This window comes from Bactrocera latifrons, unplaced genomic scaffold (genome assembly GCF_001853355.1).
Source record: "Bactrocera latifrons isolate USDA-ARS-PBARC rearing strain unplaced genomic scaffold, ASM185335v1 scaffold_34, whole genome shotgun sequence".
Taxonomy (NCBI): Eukaryota; Metazoa; Arthropoda; class Insecta; order Diptera; family Tephritidae; genus Bactrocera; species Bactrocera latifrons.
The window spans coordinates 1,701,394-1,717,966 of NW_017536979.1; the positions used below are offsets into that span (position 1 = coordinate 1,701,394).

At 34.4% G+C, this 16,573-nt stretch overlaps 5 protein-coding genes across 9 annotated transcripts in view; 3 read left to right on the top strand and 2 right to left on the bottom strand.

The window, feature by feature from the left end:
• Positions 1 to 1,763: 1,763 nt before the first annotated feature.
• Positions 1,764 to 8,418, top strand: LOC108971411 (chondroitin sulfate synthase 1). 3 transcript variants are annotated; one of them, XM_018937459.1, is made up of 10 exons: positions 2,476 to 2,683; positions 2,750 to 2,824; positions 2,902 to 2,971; positions 5,178 to 5,763; positions 5,826 to 5,939; positions 6,006 to 6,118; positions 6,184 to 6,324; positions 6,394 to 6,565; positions 6,635 to 7,048; positions 7,109 to 8,418. In XM_018937459.1, exons 4-10 carry the CDS (start codon positions 5,220 to 5,222, stop codon positions 8,104 to 8,106), a joined length of 2,496 nt encoding a protein of 831 aa, XP_018793004.1. In that variant the 5' UTR covers positions 2,476 to 2,683; positions 2,750 to 2,824; positions 2,902 to 2,971; positions 5,178 to 5,219; the 3' UTR covers positions 8,107 to 8,418. The 3 variants fall into 3 exon arrangements, with proteins under 3 accessions (XP_018793003.1, XP_018793004.1, XP_018793005.1); XM_018937460.1 differs by lacking the exon at positions 2,902 to 2,971; XM_018937458.1 differs by lacking the exons at positions 2,476 to 2,683; positions 2,750 to 2,824; positions 2,902 to 2,971 and adding an exon at positions 1,764 to 1,847.
• Positions 8,419 to 8,504: 86 nt separating this feature from the next.
• Positions 8,505 to 10,400, bottom strand: LOC108971412. 2 transcript variants are annotated; one of them, XM_018937462.1, is given in 5 exon segments: positions 8,505 to 8,657; positions 8,760 to 8,927; positions 9,023 to 9,156; positions 9,211 to 9,392; positions 9,449 to 10,400. In XM_018937462.1, coding segments are annotated over 5 exon segments (1,401 nt in total). In that variant the 5' UTR covers positions 10,219 to 10,400; the 3' UTR covers positions 8,505 to 8,510.
• Positions 10,401 to 11,063: 663 nt separating this feature from the next.
• LOC108971398 (zinc finger protein 37 homolog) lies at positions 11,064 to 13,489 on the top strand. Its single transcript, XM_018937436.1, has one exon. The coding sequence runs from the start codon at positions 11,498 to 11,500 to the stop codon at positions 13,136 to 13,138; it is 1,641 nt and encodes a 546-aa protein (XP_018792981.1). The 5' UTR covers positions 11,064 to 11,497; the 3' UTR covers positions 13,139 to 13,489.
• A 423-nt stretch (positions 13,490 to 13,912) lies between these two features.
• Positions 13,913 to 15,533, bottom strand: LOC108971399 (dnaJ homolog subfamily C member 25 homolog). Of its 2 annotated transcripts, XM_018937438.1 has the most exons (2): positions 14,344 to 15,533; positions 13,913 to 14,286 (listed from the first exon to the last, which is right to left on the bottom strand). In XM_018937438.1, exons 1-2 carry the CDS (start codon positions 15,146 to 15,148, stop codon positions 14,141 to 14,143), a joined length of 951 nt encoding a protein of 316 aa, XP_018792983.1. In that variant the 5' UTR covers positions 15,149 to 15,533; the 3' UTR covers positions 13,913 to 14,140. The 2 variants fall into 2 exon arrangements, with proteins under 2 accessions (XP_018792983.1, XP_018792982.1); XM_018937437.1 differs by having other exon boundaries at positions 13,913 to 15,532.
• A 121-nt stretch (positions 15,534 to 15,654) lies between these two features.
• Positions 15,655 to 16,573, top strand: part of LOC108971400 (uncharacterized protein CG1785) — a 1,898-nt gene continuing 979 nt past the window's right edge. Inside the window, exons 1-3 of the mRNA XM_018937439.1 lie at positions 15,655 to 15,870; positions 15,942 to 16,115; positions 16,172 to 16,489. Of these exons, the coding sequence (XP_018792984.1) occupies positions 15,755 to 15,870; positions 15,942 to 16,115; positions 16,172 to 16,489 (608 nt within the window). The 5' untranslated portion in view covers positions 15,655 to 15,754. The remainder of the gene's footprint in view (positions 15,871 to 15,941; positions 16,116 to 16,171; positions 16,490 to 16,573) is intronic.

A 16,573-nucleotide genomic window follows, 5' to 3' on the forward strand; every position in this document is an offset into this window, starting at 1 on the left:
CTTGGACATGCATAGTTCGCTGGAAGAACGAGAAATAATATCACGCGTATTCCTAGATCAAAGGTGCTTTTGACAACACGTCCCACGGAAGCGTAGCAAGAAGACTGAAGAAAATAAATGTGGCAGCACCGGTGCGCAGATGGATCGAGACCACTGCGTACCAGAAAAGCACACATACAAAACCACTGAAACCACAATAGGGGGTGGCTATAATCTCAGTGGGTTTAAATATGTAATCAACCTCCCAAGAGTTGCCGCATTTTACACTGTCCACTGTAAGCTCAAGAAGCTCTTGTATAATATGGGACTACCTTCAGGAACCTGAAACTCCAGAACACTCGCTAATTGCCTGCACAGCACTCTGAAGACGCAGTATAAAGACCCTTGAATCCATGTTTCCAAATAGGGACCACATCGCCTAAATAGTACCTAACAGTATGTTGAAATTTATCAATATGCTAGGCCTAAGTGAGGCATTTATCTAATCTTCGTCTAAATCTTAAACTAGTTTCATACCTACATTCTATCCATGATCATAAAATAAATTATACAACATTTGTAAATTTCTRAAAGAAATTTTGTTAAAAATGAGTAACATATTGATGCAATAGCCATACAAAAGAACCGCCTATGTATGTAAATATCACATCATTCCCACATTAGCGCGGTTACGCCTAAAAGTAGGCTATACAGCCAGCACAAACCATTCAGTGGTAAGAGAAGTATCACAAAGCTAGCACAGGTAAGTACTTTTCACAACCAATTCGATGCCAGTTCATATGGGACCTATACTGGTTAGTAAGGTAAGCATATCTATTTGATACAATTACAATTCAAATCAATTTACCTTTTTAAGAACCAAAAAACTCSACAATGATTAAATTTAAAAGGTGCCCTAATGAAAAAAAGATTCAACTGCGAAAATCCAGAGGGAAAGTTCACGTATTGACATTGGAAATTTGGTGATAAGTATAAGTATATTCATCAAAATTCTTTAATTTTCATTTAATGTTGATAAGCTCGTTATAATAAAGCTCTTCACAATACTAGCATAATCTTAGATAGAATAAAAATTTATTTATATAAAAAATATATGAGTATAAATATATACAATTGTGGAATTTTATATATGTATATATATATGTATATATATATATATATACAAAATTATGTTTTCTCGGTTATCATTTTAAAACGATGTGCGGCATTCTTAATGAAGCACCTTGTAATAGTGAGTGTTTAYAATGTGATATTGAAGAGTAATGATAGTCTCTGTAACTTTAGCTAATTACAATCATATCAAATGAATGTGCGTATAAATATATTACATATAATTGAAGGGCTTGACATGTTGTTACTCATTTATAAATGTATTCATGTACAACTATATATGTATATTCCTTTAWTACAAATATTTCATACAATAATTATCAATGCAGAATTAAAACACGATACATGAGTATCTCAACTGATCGGCGGGAACTCAAGCGAATTTCATAAATAAATGATGATGGAAGAGTTCGGTGTAAACAGCAACGGAAGAGTGCGCAAACGCCAACAAACAGAAAGTATTCTCAGAGACACTATAAGAGTATCTCTTGTTTGCATTGTGTCTTCAGGCTTACAGTAAGTATCTTAAATTAATGTTTATATTTGAGTGGCGTGAGATTCCGCCGGTACCTACTGAGCGATATTCTATCTAGTTGCGTATTTTTTAGTAACGGACTGCTTGCGCCTGCAATCGTCTCAACATTTTAGTGTGACGACGATTTTCAGCGGCTTTTAACGTATCGGTTCCTCGGGTTGCTCGAGTTGTGCTAAAGAATACACATACACATTCAGTATTGGTATGTACATATGTATGTGCGAGAAAAAAATACATGTTCGGAATTGTGTTTATTGTATCTCACTTGTATGTAGTTGGAATAATAATATTTGTTTTTGCAATTGACGAAGTGCAAGACGGCAAATCTCAACCGATCRGTTGATTATATGTAGGGTTATGCTTATTCCTGTCAGATTTAGTAATCCATAAGTAATATAAATTTCTTATGCACTAATAATAAAAGAAAAAAAATATAAAATCAAAGAACGCAAGATGGCTAATTAGAAACGTGGAAGGTTCAAGTGCAAAGAACTTCGTTAATTGGCGTTTTAAATATAACAAATAAATGAAAATGCGTGAAATTGAATGATTTTTGCAAATATTTTAATAATTTAAATTATATTWGGAATAAACGCAAACAGTGCCAAACACCATAACACCGTCGAAAGCAATGTCGGCGAAGAGCATTATCAACAATAAATTGTAACCTAAAAGGAGAATCAGTTATCACATACACATACATATGTACAATATAAATTTAACATGTACATGTAAATACATGTGTGCAATAATACATCAGTGCGGATCCAGCACAGTGTTGTAATGAAATCTCATTTTCACGTGTTATATGTACATATGTATGTATGTACATACTACCGAATAAACCCCAAATTGATCAGAATAAACAGCTACGGCAAATTACGCTTAAAATATATCAATTATATATGCAAAGAGGTCTCTAAWTGGCACCCATGTTGGTTGGTGCAAACAGCAGCCCTGTGGTTTGGTTGAAAAATAATCTTCAGTGGGGTATTTTTCGTCATTTCCAAATAAAACAAATTCAACCTAGAACACCAGGTACATATTTGCTTTTGCAATTTCAACATCTACTGGCCCAAAATCAGAACCCCTTTATATCCGTAGGTAAACTCGAGCAACGACTAAAATGGGTGAATTACCGACTGCCACGCGCCAATTAATTCCAATAGCCTCAGTGACGTATGTATTCCTGTTCATACATACATATGCACAGTAAAAAAATATGATAGTTTACATTMATTTGTTTCAAAATGCAGCTCTTCGCTATATAAATCAAATGTCTTCAATAAAYCTGTTTTTTCTTTCTTGGAATCGGGGGAAACTAAGGTAATCGCCAAAATATATGAGTACATAAAAATTCAATACCTAACAGCAAGCAGTGTTCGGCAATATTCATCATTCAAGACAGCCTAATCTAATTAAAACAATCAGCCGCTCTTAAAAGACATGGGTGGAATCTCTGTCTAATTTTTCTACTGAAATATAAATTGTTTATTAATTCGTATAATGTACGGTACTGCGTTGCTATTTTAATCGAGAATTCTGCAATAAAAAAGCATCGATTCAAAAACAAATATCARTTTCGAAATCCACTATAAATGTTGTTTCAAAGCGCTAGAAATAAGTCCAAACTCATCCTTGCCCTGCCTTTGACCAAATTGAGGGTATAYAAATGTATACCATATGTACATATGTATGTATGCAGATTGGATATTTCAACAAGTTAAAGAATAAATAAATTTTGTATGCCAGACTGTATATAAGAGCTTACATAAGCACACATATGTACATATATGTACATAAATCTGTATGTAACGTATTTATGTATACTTTTCTGAAAATTTCTAATGTTTAAAAAATGTGCAAGGCGGCAGATTGCTCAAATAAATTGGTATACCTTCCATAATCCATAATACGTACGTAAATCCATATATCCATGTGTGTTTAACTAATTCCAAATAAAGTCTTTTAGTTATTTGTTTAATTGATTTGAGACAGGTGAAAAAAAATTACGCATCCTGGTGACATTAATCCTGACTCTCCTGGTGGTCTGAAAAAATCTAAAGGAATTTTTAATCTGTAAGGAGATAGTCCCTATTTCAGGGAACACGAAAAATTTTTTTTTTTTTTAAAAATGGCGACTGCCTGAAAAAAAAATCATTTTTTACGCTTTTTTTTTTAAATTCCTGAATTTTTTAAATATTAAAAACAAAGGATTAAGGATGCCGGTACCGTGTGGAAAAAAGTAGTTTCGAGAAAAACGCGATTAAAAAAGTGAGTGTACCTACCTACCGGGCTAGGTACTGCGTCACTAAAGTAACTGTAGCTCTTAAAATAATTTTAATTTTTAAAAATCATTTGGAGGATATGTTCTTAAGGGTAAAGGTATAATATATAAAAAAACGAATTTTTCAAAATTCTAGAGTAGAATACCCCATTAATTKAAAGGCTTAGAATATACTAGTTTCATGAAGATATACAAGTATTAATTGCTACAAAAAAAGTACTCATTGGTATGACGCTATTATATTCCAATGTGGTCGAGTTGAGCTACACACTGAAAAATTTTATATTTTAACATACGCCGGGTGTAAAAGTTTTAGCTTTGGACTGTATGGAAGATATTCATGTTGACATATTAATGTTAAAGGCACTGAGAAATACTAACCCCATTCATTTCCTTGCCTACAAGCACTTATAAAGATCCATGTACTTAAATGCATTTGTATATCCACATAAAGTGCAGATGCAACATCTGAATACACAATTGAGCTAAATATCACTTAAGAATTTTGCAATTACCCAGGTACTTGAGCAAATACTTTCGGTGATACATATGTATGTACATACACATATTGAATCATGGAACATTTGTAGAAACAGTTAAAAAAGAAATTCGACCGCACCCAAGTTAATTTGTGTATATATAGGGAAAATACTTAGTGAAGCTAACCCTTCCATGCACAAAATCCTTTGAAAAACTGAACGTCACTTTCAATTAGCATTCCAGCCGAAAGTACTGCTTCCTGGCAAAAGTAAAAATTTAAGGATCATTGTATTTACGAAAAATGTTCTCCCTACGCTGATGTAAAACAATTTACAATTTAAGAAGGAAAAACAATTACTTGTAGATTTCCATGTGTCGTAACCTGCTAACCCTCGGTCGCAGTGCAATACCTCAGTATCAAATATCTATSTAACCTACTAAATGACACCGCAAGCTCAAGTTCATTGCTTATTTAGCCCAACATTTCTTGAGCCATGGGCGTTTTCTGATCAGTTATTCAACAAAAGTATTACCAGTAAACAAATGGCTGGAACTCTTTCAAGCGCTTTATTTACATATACATAACCTCATTCATCATGAAATATACTCGCTAATTTTAAATCAATTTTAAATACACTATCGGATATATCATTAATATTATTGGGATAGAATCTGGGTTCAGGTCGTTATTTAAAGTAATACCAATTCCGACCAACCGATATCCTAATCATTTTTTTATGCGTCCTTACTTCCTTGCTTTTTCAGTTTCGATGACTTAGTGCAACGATAGTCCACATATCATCCAAAATGTTGATGCAGAATTCCGTTACCAAACGCAAGACGTTGATATTCGCCTTTTTTGGCATCGCGTTGGGACTATGTATTGGCACGGTTCTCAAAAACTATCGCGCGCTAGAAATCGTTAAACGGTGTAGCATGAAGCCAAACGGGCAACAAAGCCCGTTCGAAATCATCGGTATGAATCCTGAAGAAGAAACAATTAAAACCTCACAGAAGAATCTGGTATTCGTCGGCGTAATGACAGCGCAGAATTTTATCGAGGGACGTGCGCGTGCCGTTTATGATACATGGGGGAAAGAGGTGCCTGGTAGAATAGCCTTCTTTAGTTCAGAAGGTTCTCATTCCAACGAATTGCCGGTAATAGGTTTGAAGAACGTAGACGATCGCTATCCACCGCAGAAGAAATCATTCATGATGCTCTATTACATGTATGAACACTATATTGACAAGTTTGAATGGTTCATACGAGCCGATGACGATGTATACATTGAACCGGAGAAACTCGAACGCTTTCTGCGCTCGATCGACAGTTCTAAGCCACAGTTTATAGGTAATAGTATGGCACACGTCGCGCAAACACGATAATTTAAACAAATATTCTTTCTCGGAAAGGTCAAGCCGGCAAGGGCAATAGTGAGGAATTTGGCTTGTTATCGTTGGAGTTTGATGAAAATTTTTGTATGGGTGGTCCGGGTGTAATACTTAGTAGCGAAACCCTACGCAGAGGTCAGTTTAATTTGAGTAAAAAAATATTACGAACCTTTTCAATGAAGGATCAAATTAATATTATAGTTGCTCCGCATATACCAACTTGCTTGAAGAACCTCTACAGTACACATGAAGATGTAGAAATCGGACGTTGTGTACAAAAATTTGCTGGCATCCCATGCACCTGGAATTACGAGGTATTTATTATGGATTCCGGTATACCCAATGTCTTTCCACTTACATTTGTTCATATTTCTCTTAGATGCAATACATTATGAGACACAATTCAAGCGGACCATATGCATTCACTGGTAAACTAAAGCGCAAAGAAATCCACAATGCTATCTCTCTCCATCCGATCAAACAGGCTCCGTTAATGTATCGACTCCATTCATTCGTGCAGGTTCGTTCTACATTATATTCATGATTGTGCACTTATATAAGTATAACAAASTACACTCTATAATTAAAGGGTCTTAAGGCAGAGGAGATCCGACAGGAATCTCTCGAACTGCATCGGGATATTAAGCGGATGGCGGGTTTTTTGGAGATACCCAGTGACAGCAAGTATTTGGTACCCGGTATCGAATTAATACCTGAAGAGACAAATAGYGATCAACATTATGAAGATCACAACATTTTAGGTAAATTAAACATTTTTGACTTCCGTAACAGTTAGCTACATACATATGTAAATATATATAAATATTTAGGCATTACTCCGGATTTGAAGAAATTCACACCCTCATCGACATCCGACCTACTCGAATGGTCTTTTATTGCAAGAAGCCTCTATTCTAGTGAAAATGCGAATCCCAAACACAAAATCGACTCAGCACTCCGGGAGGGACTCGAAGACGTCATCACAGAAGTAATGGAGAGCATAAACAATTATTCCCGACAAAGGGGTCGAGTTATAGAGTTTCGTGAACTGCTTTACGGCTATAATAGGGTAAATCCATTGCATGGTCAAGATTTAATATTGGACCTCTTACTGATCTATAAGCGATACCGTGGCAAAAAAATGACTGTACCAGTGCGTCGTCATTTATACGTACAGCGCGCATTCACCGGTACATTTGTAAAGGAATTCAACGAGGACTTTTACAATGTTACAGTTCAAAAAAGTGAGTATATGCATTTACATAATCAACATGAAAACATTTTAATATTAATTTTATCTTTAGGCTATTTGAAAAATATGCTGAGCTCCGGCATGAAAAGAATAACGAAACACTTTACCCTTCCTGGTTTGCCAGCTGGCGCCGCTGTCGATACTTCGAAAATCGTCTTTGTATTGCCAATAGCTGGACGTTTTGCCACATTCCAGCGATTCTTAGATAACTACGAACGTGTAGCGATAAAACAAGATAAAAATTGTAATTTACTAGTGGTTATATTCGGAGATATTGCAAGCGTTCAAGGTCACTTGCAACTTTTATTGGAACTACGTCAACGGCACATTTACCAACRCATTAACTATATACAACGGAACGAAGAATTTTCACGGGGTGTGGCATTGGATGTGGCCGCACGTTCATCATATATACAGGATAATGACATAATGCTATTCATCGATGTGGATATGGTTTTTCGATTGGAAACATTGCATCGTATACGATTCAACACAGTCCAAGGGCGGTATGTATATTTACCGATCGTATTCAGCCAATATGACCCTAAGAGGCGTTGGACAGATGAAAATGTTGAATATGCTCATACACCAGCTGGTGAGATTACAAATGAATCGGGATACTTCCGGCAATTTGGTTACGGCATATGCGCCATATACAAATCAGATATACTTGATGATGATATAAACGGTTTTGATAAGGATATAACAGGATGGGGATTAGAAGATGTAAAATTCTTAGATAAAATCGTTAAGGTTGGTAACCGGCGAAATGATTTTCTGGTTAATACTGCCGAAGTGCCAACACAGTACAATGATGCCGCACGCAAAATGAGGCATCTTAATATATTCCGCGCCCCCGATCCGACATTGGTACATATATTCCACGATATTAATTGTGATATTAAGCTCGATGCTTCACAATATAACATGTGTTTAGGAACGAAAGCGAATTCCATTGGTAGTACCCATTTTATGGAACAATTATTTCAAGGTAATAAAGATAACATAAATTTCATATCCGAATTCAATCAAAGAAAGGAGCAGAGATGAGATATAATAGGTTTAGTGACATACCAAAATCAATGATGTTTATAACATTTTTATGCATACTAAACAAACCTTAATGTATTACATAGAATATTCAGGAACTAAGGCACTCCAAGAGGTTATACAGATATAAGAGCGATACATACATATGTACATATGTCTGTGGTTGTAAACTGTAGTTATAAGACGAACCTGTAAAATTCTTTGCATAGGACCAGTATACATACTTATGTTTGGAGATAAAAATTTACTTGCGGATTTTATGGTATTTTTCCAAGAGTGTTTGTACGCAAATAATAATAAGTATTTTATATATTTGATAATATAGTTTTTCTTGCATTAGGTATGTACGAAACCGGGGTTATTAAATATATATTTATATAAATTTTACACAAAATTATTATTACCTACACACAAATTTTAACAATCGATYACATAAAATGAACGGGTTCGATATCAAGCAGAGCCAATGCTTTATTAAGAATTTCGCGAACTGCTTTCACCAGATATATACGTGCATACACGTAAGGCATTAAGTGCTGTCGCGTTTCTTGCTGTACATTGAATGAAAATGAAAACAATTCAAATTATATGCATATAATAATAAAAAGAAACAGAGAAGTAAAAATAATAATATAATCCCAATATAAGCTTACAGTTAAGATTCGAATTCTTCTGTAGTATACACTAAAGAGTGCAGCGAAATCGCCAAGGAATCTCACGATAGTATGAACAGCACATATTCCTTTTTGTATCTGTTCCAGACAACTTTCAATAAGGTTCGGGAAGGCAAATATATAACAAAACACTAGTTGCCATTCCTCCTATTTAAAAATTAAAAAGAAAATTTAATAACCAATTGGCCACTTTAACCAATTGATTGAACATAAAAATATACGCCATTAACAATAACACTTACTTCTTCATCGAGCAAAGTGAAGTCAATACTATCTAGGGGCGGCAGACCTTCGTAATCACCATTATCTACCTTCTCATCAAAACGGCGAAGCAATGACTCTAAACGCGCAGAGTTATACAAAATAAACGCAGCACCTATTGTACTCAAAATATATAAATTTCCTTGATTCATATATTTTCTACTATTACCTTTTGTACTTCCTTTGCCGCTACGGATTATTTGTACGGGACTTGAAAAACGTACTTCCATTAAGTCAACAGTAACAGCTGCTGCACCTAATCGAGACATCAATGTACTAAATCTTGTATCGTCTTTTACTCGCACGCCATACTTATGCATTGCCATTAAGCACATATCATTAGAACGACAACTTTAACGAATAAATTTTTATTCCTGTTATTTATTAGTGTGAARACAATAAATTACCTTAGATACTCTTTGGTTTTCAACTTTGTTATTTTTCCAGTAATTGGGTCAATAACTATGCCACATCGAATGGTGGCAGAGCTCAGCATATTTGAAGGAATAACAACTGTATTTATAGAGGGCTTACCAGCAGTACTAATTACTTGTACTTGCAAAACACCTTGTCCTTTTCCTTGTTTTACTTCCATTATTTCTTCCTCTGTTATCATGGTCCATTTCGAGTATTCAAAAACCCGACCGAGGATATCCTCTAACAGTTTAACCCTATAAAGTGACAGCTCTTCGATTTCTTCTCCGACTTGGTTTATACGACTAAAATATGCCCTTTGTTTAGGGTCTTTTTCCAACTTCCCAAAGGTATTTGTGTTGTCATTTTTCAAAACCTGTTGAAGTAACGTTGTCAATACGGATTGTCGCTGCAGGTATAAAAAGCATCGTTCATTATCAATTTTTATCCGTTCCACTGGAAATGTCCAGGTAGCGGCCGTTTTAAGAAATCTTTCTTGCGCATTAATAGACACATCTTCTCCTTCATCTTTAAACATATCAAATGCAATTGAGCGCAGCTTGTGTCCTGTTTCTTTACAACAGTTATTCCATAGTTCTGAACGACAAGGAAAGCTAAATTCTCCTTGTACTTTTAATTTTTCTTTATGTGTGCGTATGAAATTGGTCGCTTTCTTTGGGATATTTACATCAGGAAATAGGCTTGGTTTTTCTAATAAATATAAACATAAATTTTCGGTTATGAATGCTATAGGATTCGACATTTCTTTGCGCCTATTTTGTTTTGATTCTTTTATTTCAATAACATCAGAGAATTCCTAGATTTGACGTTTTCTGCCAGCTGCACTATTATCAGTCTCCAACAGAGAATGTAGAAATATATTTCCGTTCTCTACTAACAATCATTAATATAAATGCAACATAATTCTTACAGTAAGCAATAATAATCATATCATTTAACATGATAATTATTGCCGTCATTGAATATCAAAAAGTTAATGCTTTGACCAGAGAATGTAAATATTATCACACATATCAACCCTTTCTTATTGTGCAAATGCAGAGAATTTAACTAAAATAAAGTAATTAAAACAAAGCTTTATTTACAACAAATATTAAAAAAAAAAAAATGTACAGAAACGTTATAGTGAAGTGTGTGGAAGGTGAAAAGTGAATAATATAAGTGGAAAAGTTATTCACAATATACAAATTATCAATGTAAAAGTTGTTAATTTTTCAACATTAAATGCTAATACCTTTAAAATTATAAGTCAGCGGCAACTATATACATATATTTTCGTGATCCGGAGAACGTCACCTTTCCAGTGATACCCATTTTATCCCCGAAGTCCGGGGATGCTATTCTAAATTTTACCCGCTGTATTTTCACCTTTGCAACGGCAGTGAGAACGTGCTGATTAATTAATGTTATTCAATGTAATTTAATCCCTTTAAATTTTCTGTCTGAACATGGTGCAACTCCGTAGAAAGTAAAAGCTGAGTCGCATTCAATTTCCTTTTGGGGCTTAAAGTCGGTTGAGTTAAGTTATTTATTTTTATGCATATCTAAATTTATTGATATAATACTATAAAATATTTTTTTATTACATATTTTTTCAGTTCTGACGTAGGCTGCAAGCAACTTAATAATCAGTAATACTTTGAAGATGCCGTCTTCATGAAAACAGCTTTCTTGAAACTTTCGCGAAAGAAATAGTTGAAGGGATATAACTATTTATTGTGATACATAGTTTTGATATAAATACACGAAATATTCATATTAGCAAAAGTGTTTCAGCTGTTTTAACGTTGTCGTCAACCTGCCTCACTACTTGCTTATAAAATTTTTTTGTCAAGACGGCGTTCAAGTTCGAAAATGGAGTGTGAATGTATTTTTTCTTGATCGTGTAACGTTCGGGTTAATGATAAATGACAGGTTTTGTCGGTCTGTCAAATTTTGAGAAATTTATTGTTTTGTTTTGACAAAGGATTTACACAAAAGGATTAACAAAATTTTATAGTAAACATCGTAAATAAATACCCATGGCAGTTGTGATCGATTTAAAGTTCGTTTGCATTATTTGCCTTCAAGACGATGGAGGTGATTTGATATCTGTCTTCTCTAGGGATAAGGAGAATTCTACTCAGTCGGAGCCAGAGTCTAGTTTATCAATTGCCGAAAAGATTTCATTATGTTCCGGATTAAATTTATCAAATATAAGTATTAAAGTTTCAAACAAAATATGTAATCGCTGTTTGGATGATCTTTCTGTTGCTTGGCGATTCCGGAAAAATTGTGAAACCACTAATTCCCTCTTCAGATCTATACAACAAGAAGAAAATGGAGATGTGTCCTTGGTCAGTTATGAAGTCGACTGTGACAAAATGAAACTTCCTACTTCTTTGAAAATACAACGAGTTCATTCTGACATTAAATCATATACCGATACTCCTGAAGCAGATGGAGAACAATCTGACGACATTGATCCAAACGAAGTAGAAAAATCTCAAGATGACTTGGATTCCATTTCGGGTTTCGGAATAGTTGAATATATTGATGAAGATGAGCAAAAACAATCAGATGAAAGTACGGATTATTTTAACTGTATTCGGGAAGAAAGTCTTGAAGCGAATGAAGATTTTAAAGTAATTCATAAAAAATCTAATATAGAAAAAGTAAGTAACGTGGAGACTCAAAATGAAATCAACTCTACAGACTATGGATTGAAATTTGAAGCTGAAATAAAAGAAGAATTCTCAGAAGATGGCGTCGAGGATGATAGTATAGGTTTTATAAGTAAACAAACGGAAGATGACTTTCCGAACAGCGAAAATAATATAATTTCATCTTCTATTAAATCAAAAACTAATGCTGAAAAAGAATTATCATTTAAAAAGAAATTCGGTTATAAAAAATTATCCACTCCGACTGAGGCAAAGTACAATAGTCCTCAAAAGTTATCGCATAGAAGCAAAGCGTTTCATGCTCCTATCAAGATTTGTGAGATCTGTGGAAACATTTACAAGTACCAACACGCATTAAGCGCTCATATGCGCAGACATAACAACGACCGGCAATTCGGTTGTGAACTTTGCGACAAGGCATTTGTTTCGAATGTAGAGCTTAGACGACATATGCGTGTGCATACGGGTCAAAAGCCATATCCTTGCTCTTTTTGTGAAAGACGATTTTCCGACTTTGGGTCGCGAAGTAAACACGAACGTACACATACAGGTGAAAGGCCATATCGTTGCACAACCTGCAATAAGTCCTTTGCATATCCACATGTTCTGACCGTACATTTGCGAACACATACGGGAGAGAAAAAATTCCAATGTACACGATGTGGTAGAGGCTTCACAAAGAAAGTATACCTATTAGCTCACTTAGAAAACCATACACGCTGTGAAAACATGCCATTAATTACACGAATAAATGATAATGAATCTGCAGTTAGTATGAAATCTGATTCGGAAACAACGCAGCAACAAGGAATTACTGCAATAAAAACAGTGGCCTTTGAGGAATGCATCTTTACCACAGAATTAGTAAGTGATAGTGGAAATTTAACCAACGGAGACGATGAAATAAGCCGTTGTACCATGGAACTGGAAGATACCATCGACGAAGAACACTTAGAAGATGATAATAATGTCGAATACATTTTGGGAGTACGTTCATAGTCGCTAGTAGCATTATACAAATTATAAAAAAATCGCTAACGTAAAGACAATTTCCGTTAATTGAACCCTCAACAACTCAAACGTGTAACTAATTAACTGCTTGGGAATATATTTATGTATCTTCCGCGGAGGATTGATTTTAACATATATTTCATATTGGCACACAAAGATCTTTCATACCAGACGCTCACCTGCTGGACTAGGTGAATATTTACTTGTAGAAACCACATGTGGTGAATGATATGCTGATAAAGTTCTACCGCCATAACTTTTCATCAATGTATTTATTAGTATTTGTATTAATAATATGGATAATGTAATATTATAATAAACAATAAATTATTAATTGAATGATTAGACCTCTTAAAAAATTATCATTTTACAACATAAAGCTACGAAATAAGTACATATATGTATTAATATGTAAATTATTTGGCACGGAAAACAAATTTCGTCAACATTGTTTGCAAAGCGACAGCATTGTAATGGTCTTATAAAACTTTTCTTATGATGAATTTCAACAGGCAAAAATATTGTATGTATAAAAGTGCCAAATATGAATAAAAACAATTGTGTCAATAAGACTATTCTACAAATAAGAACATGTGGATATAATTAAAGCAACTTCATAATCTTGCGAGTGTGCTTACATTCCACTTATATAAACCGGTTCCCCAATAGTTCAATGAACAATCAGTAGATTGCGGAAAGTATCGTGATGATCATTATTTAAGCATCAATTTTAAAGCAATACGAAATGTGAACTCTCAAATGTGTTATGTTTGCAGTAAATTTTATTTTAAAATATATTTCGATGACAAAAAGAAAGACATTTTGAAAACGCAATCAATAAAACTTGATCAACTTGAATAGATGTTGATATATTAGCCATAATTATTGTGAAACTACTTTACTGTTATTTTGGACATAAAATAAATATTTTATGCAAATTTTGAGCTTATGTTCGACATTTGTATTAATTGGTTTTGAGACGTAGATCTTTTAATCCTCAAATGTCATTCTTCCTGGGCCATGGTTTTTCATAAATCGTCGGTAAGATTTGTATCGTGGATTCTCAGCCAATTTCTTTTTCATCTCCTCTTCCTGCTCTTCATGCCATTCTTCAAACTTATCTTTTTCCCACAACTCTAATCGCAAATATTCTTCAATTTGATTATCTTCTAATCCATTAAATTGATTCTCACCCATTTTCATATAACGCCTTATCAAATAAAGCTTTTCATCTCGTCCGTACGGCTGCTTCCTTAATGTGAATTTCCAAATCCATTTCGCATTCCAAACTAAGAAACTAAGCAAGGTGTATGGGCAAATCAGCAACTGAACCCACAGAATGTCATATATTGAAGGTTTGGCATAGCCGCCCCTAACATCCATTTTTTCCTCTATAACTTTGCGCACAATGCGTTCAATTTCTTCGCGTTGATATGTCTTTGACATCCGGTTCTTACCCTTACGATTACTTATTTTTTCAATCTCGTCTTTGGCAATTTCTATTGCCTGATTTCGATATTTTGGCACAGTTGCCAAATATTTTATAGCGCTATCATAACGCTGTAGTCCCGAGTAGTACTGAATGATGGAAACTATTGTAAGAGTTGCAACAATGACGATGCGAACGTCGACTTTTGGCGCAACACGTCTTCTATAGTAGCGATAATAGTGTGAATAGTATTCCTCTGGGTGGTCTAACATATAGTCGTAATCTCTCCGTGAATCATCGTCTCGCAGGATTTCATACGCAGTGGCGACCAATTTGAATTTTATCTCTGCCTCCGCTTTTGCTTCAACTCCCCGATGCATGTCTGGATGGTGTTTCCGAGCTAACAATCGATACGCTTTTCCTATTTCGGATTTGGTGGATTGACGAGTTACACCCAAGACATCATAACAATCTTCCTTGCCGCAATAGATACCATCCAAAAGTCCTAGACATGCTGGCACTATGGCTAAGGAAATAGCCGCGAAACAAATATATTGGGCAAAACGCATTTTTCCTTGATAATTTCTTCAAACTTGAAATATTTCAGCACTATAAATACGACCCCAATAAACACCTGTGGCCGTAAACGATGCTTTGTCGGAGAATGTATAAATGTATATCTTTATGTTCTCTGGCTCTGCCACGTTCCGCTTTTCGCGTTCTATTAAAATTATGAATGACAACTTCACCTCATTCAGAGTTGATGGGACGAAAATTGTAACGCTAGTGTCATGTTTGACTATTTCAGACACTATAATTTAAATGAACAATGTGTGTGCTGAAATAACATCTCTTATGTTTTAATTTTACTTTATTTCAATCTCAATCTTTAAATTTCTACAATTACTCAGCTCTCTTTTGTGTACATCGTTCCGAAAAGACAACAACAGAGAACGTCTAATATATGTATATATTTTCGTGCATCTGTGCAACAGCTGGCGGTTTAAATTTACTCATTTTTATTCGTACTGTATTAAACAATTGTATATTGTCATTGATTAATCTGACATTTCTTCATTTACTGCAGCGAACGTGTACACACGTGTATTTCTTTAAGGTTTTCACGGTAGAAATTAAAATTTAAACAAATTTAGTTTAAGCAAACTTAAAGAAATATGTCTGCCATTAAGAAAAAACGTATTTCAAAGAAAACCAAATCAGCATGGCGCAAAACGGATATTAAAGATGTGGAAGAATTTTTAGAGGACCAACGGCAAGAGGAACGTGTTGGGTAAAATATTTTTAAATTAAAAGACTAACGTAAATAATAAACATTGTTTTTTTTTTTAATATTGCGAGTAGATCTTTTGCAGAAAAAAAGGACGAAGAGTTGTTTACAGTGGATGCTACACCACTGAAACACAAACCGGCCGTTCTGACAGAAAAGCAAAAACGGAAGTTAAATGCTAAAAAACCATTGCGTTCCTTGGAAGCATTAAACAACACATCTAAAGTCCAAGATCCGATTGTCAAAAGGTAAAATTATAATCTGAAAAATTTATAGAATGGTATAAAACAATCTAATATAAAAGGAATCGAGTTCGCCAAAAGAAAAGTGGACGTATTATCGAAGAAGAGGTGCGGAATCCAACTAAACCTCGACATTTCCAAGCAAACAAAGATAGGGAACGATACTACGAAACTCTTGAAAAAAAGCTAAAGAAAGAGGACCAATTAACCAAAACAGCAAAAGACGTATGGGCAGAAGAAGATTTCCGAGATAAAATACCTGGTTTAAAGGATGAAAAAGGATGGATAAGCAAAGAATTAGCACTGCATGTAACAAAGAATGTTGGTAAACCAGTAATAAAAGTTCACGATAGTATACGTCATCGCACAACAAAAGCAAAGTAGGTAATACATTTTAGGTTTGATAAATTGTATGTTTTATATGATATAGAAATCTTCTATAGTAATTTTATAACTATTATTTT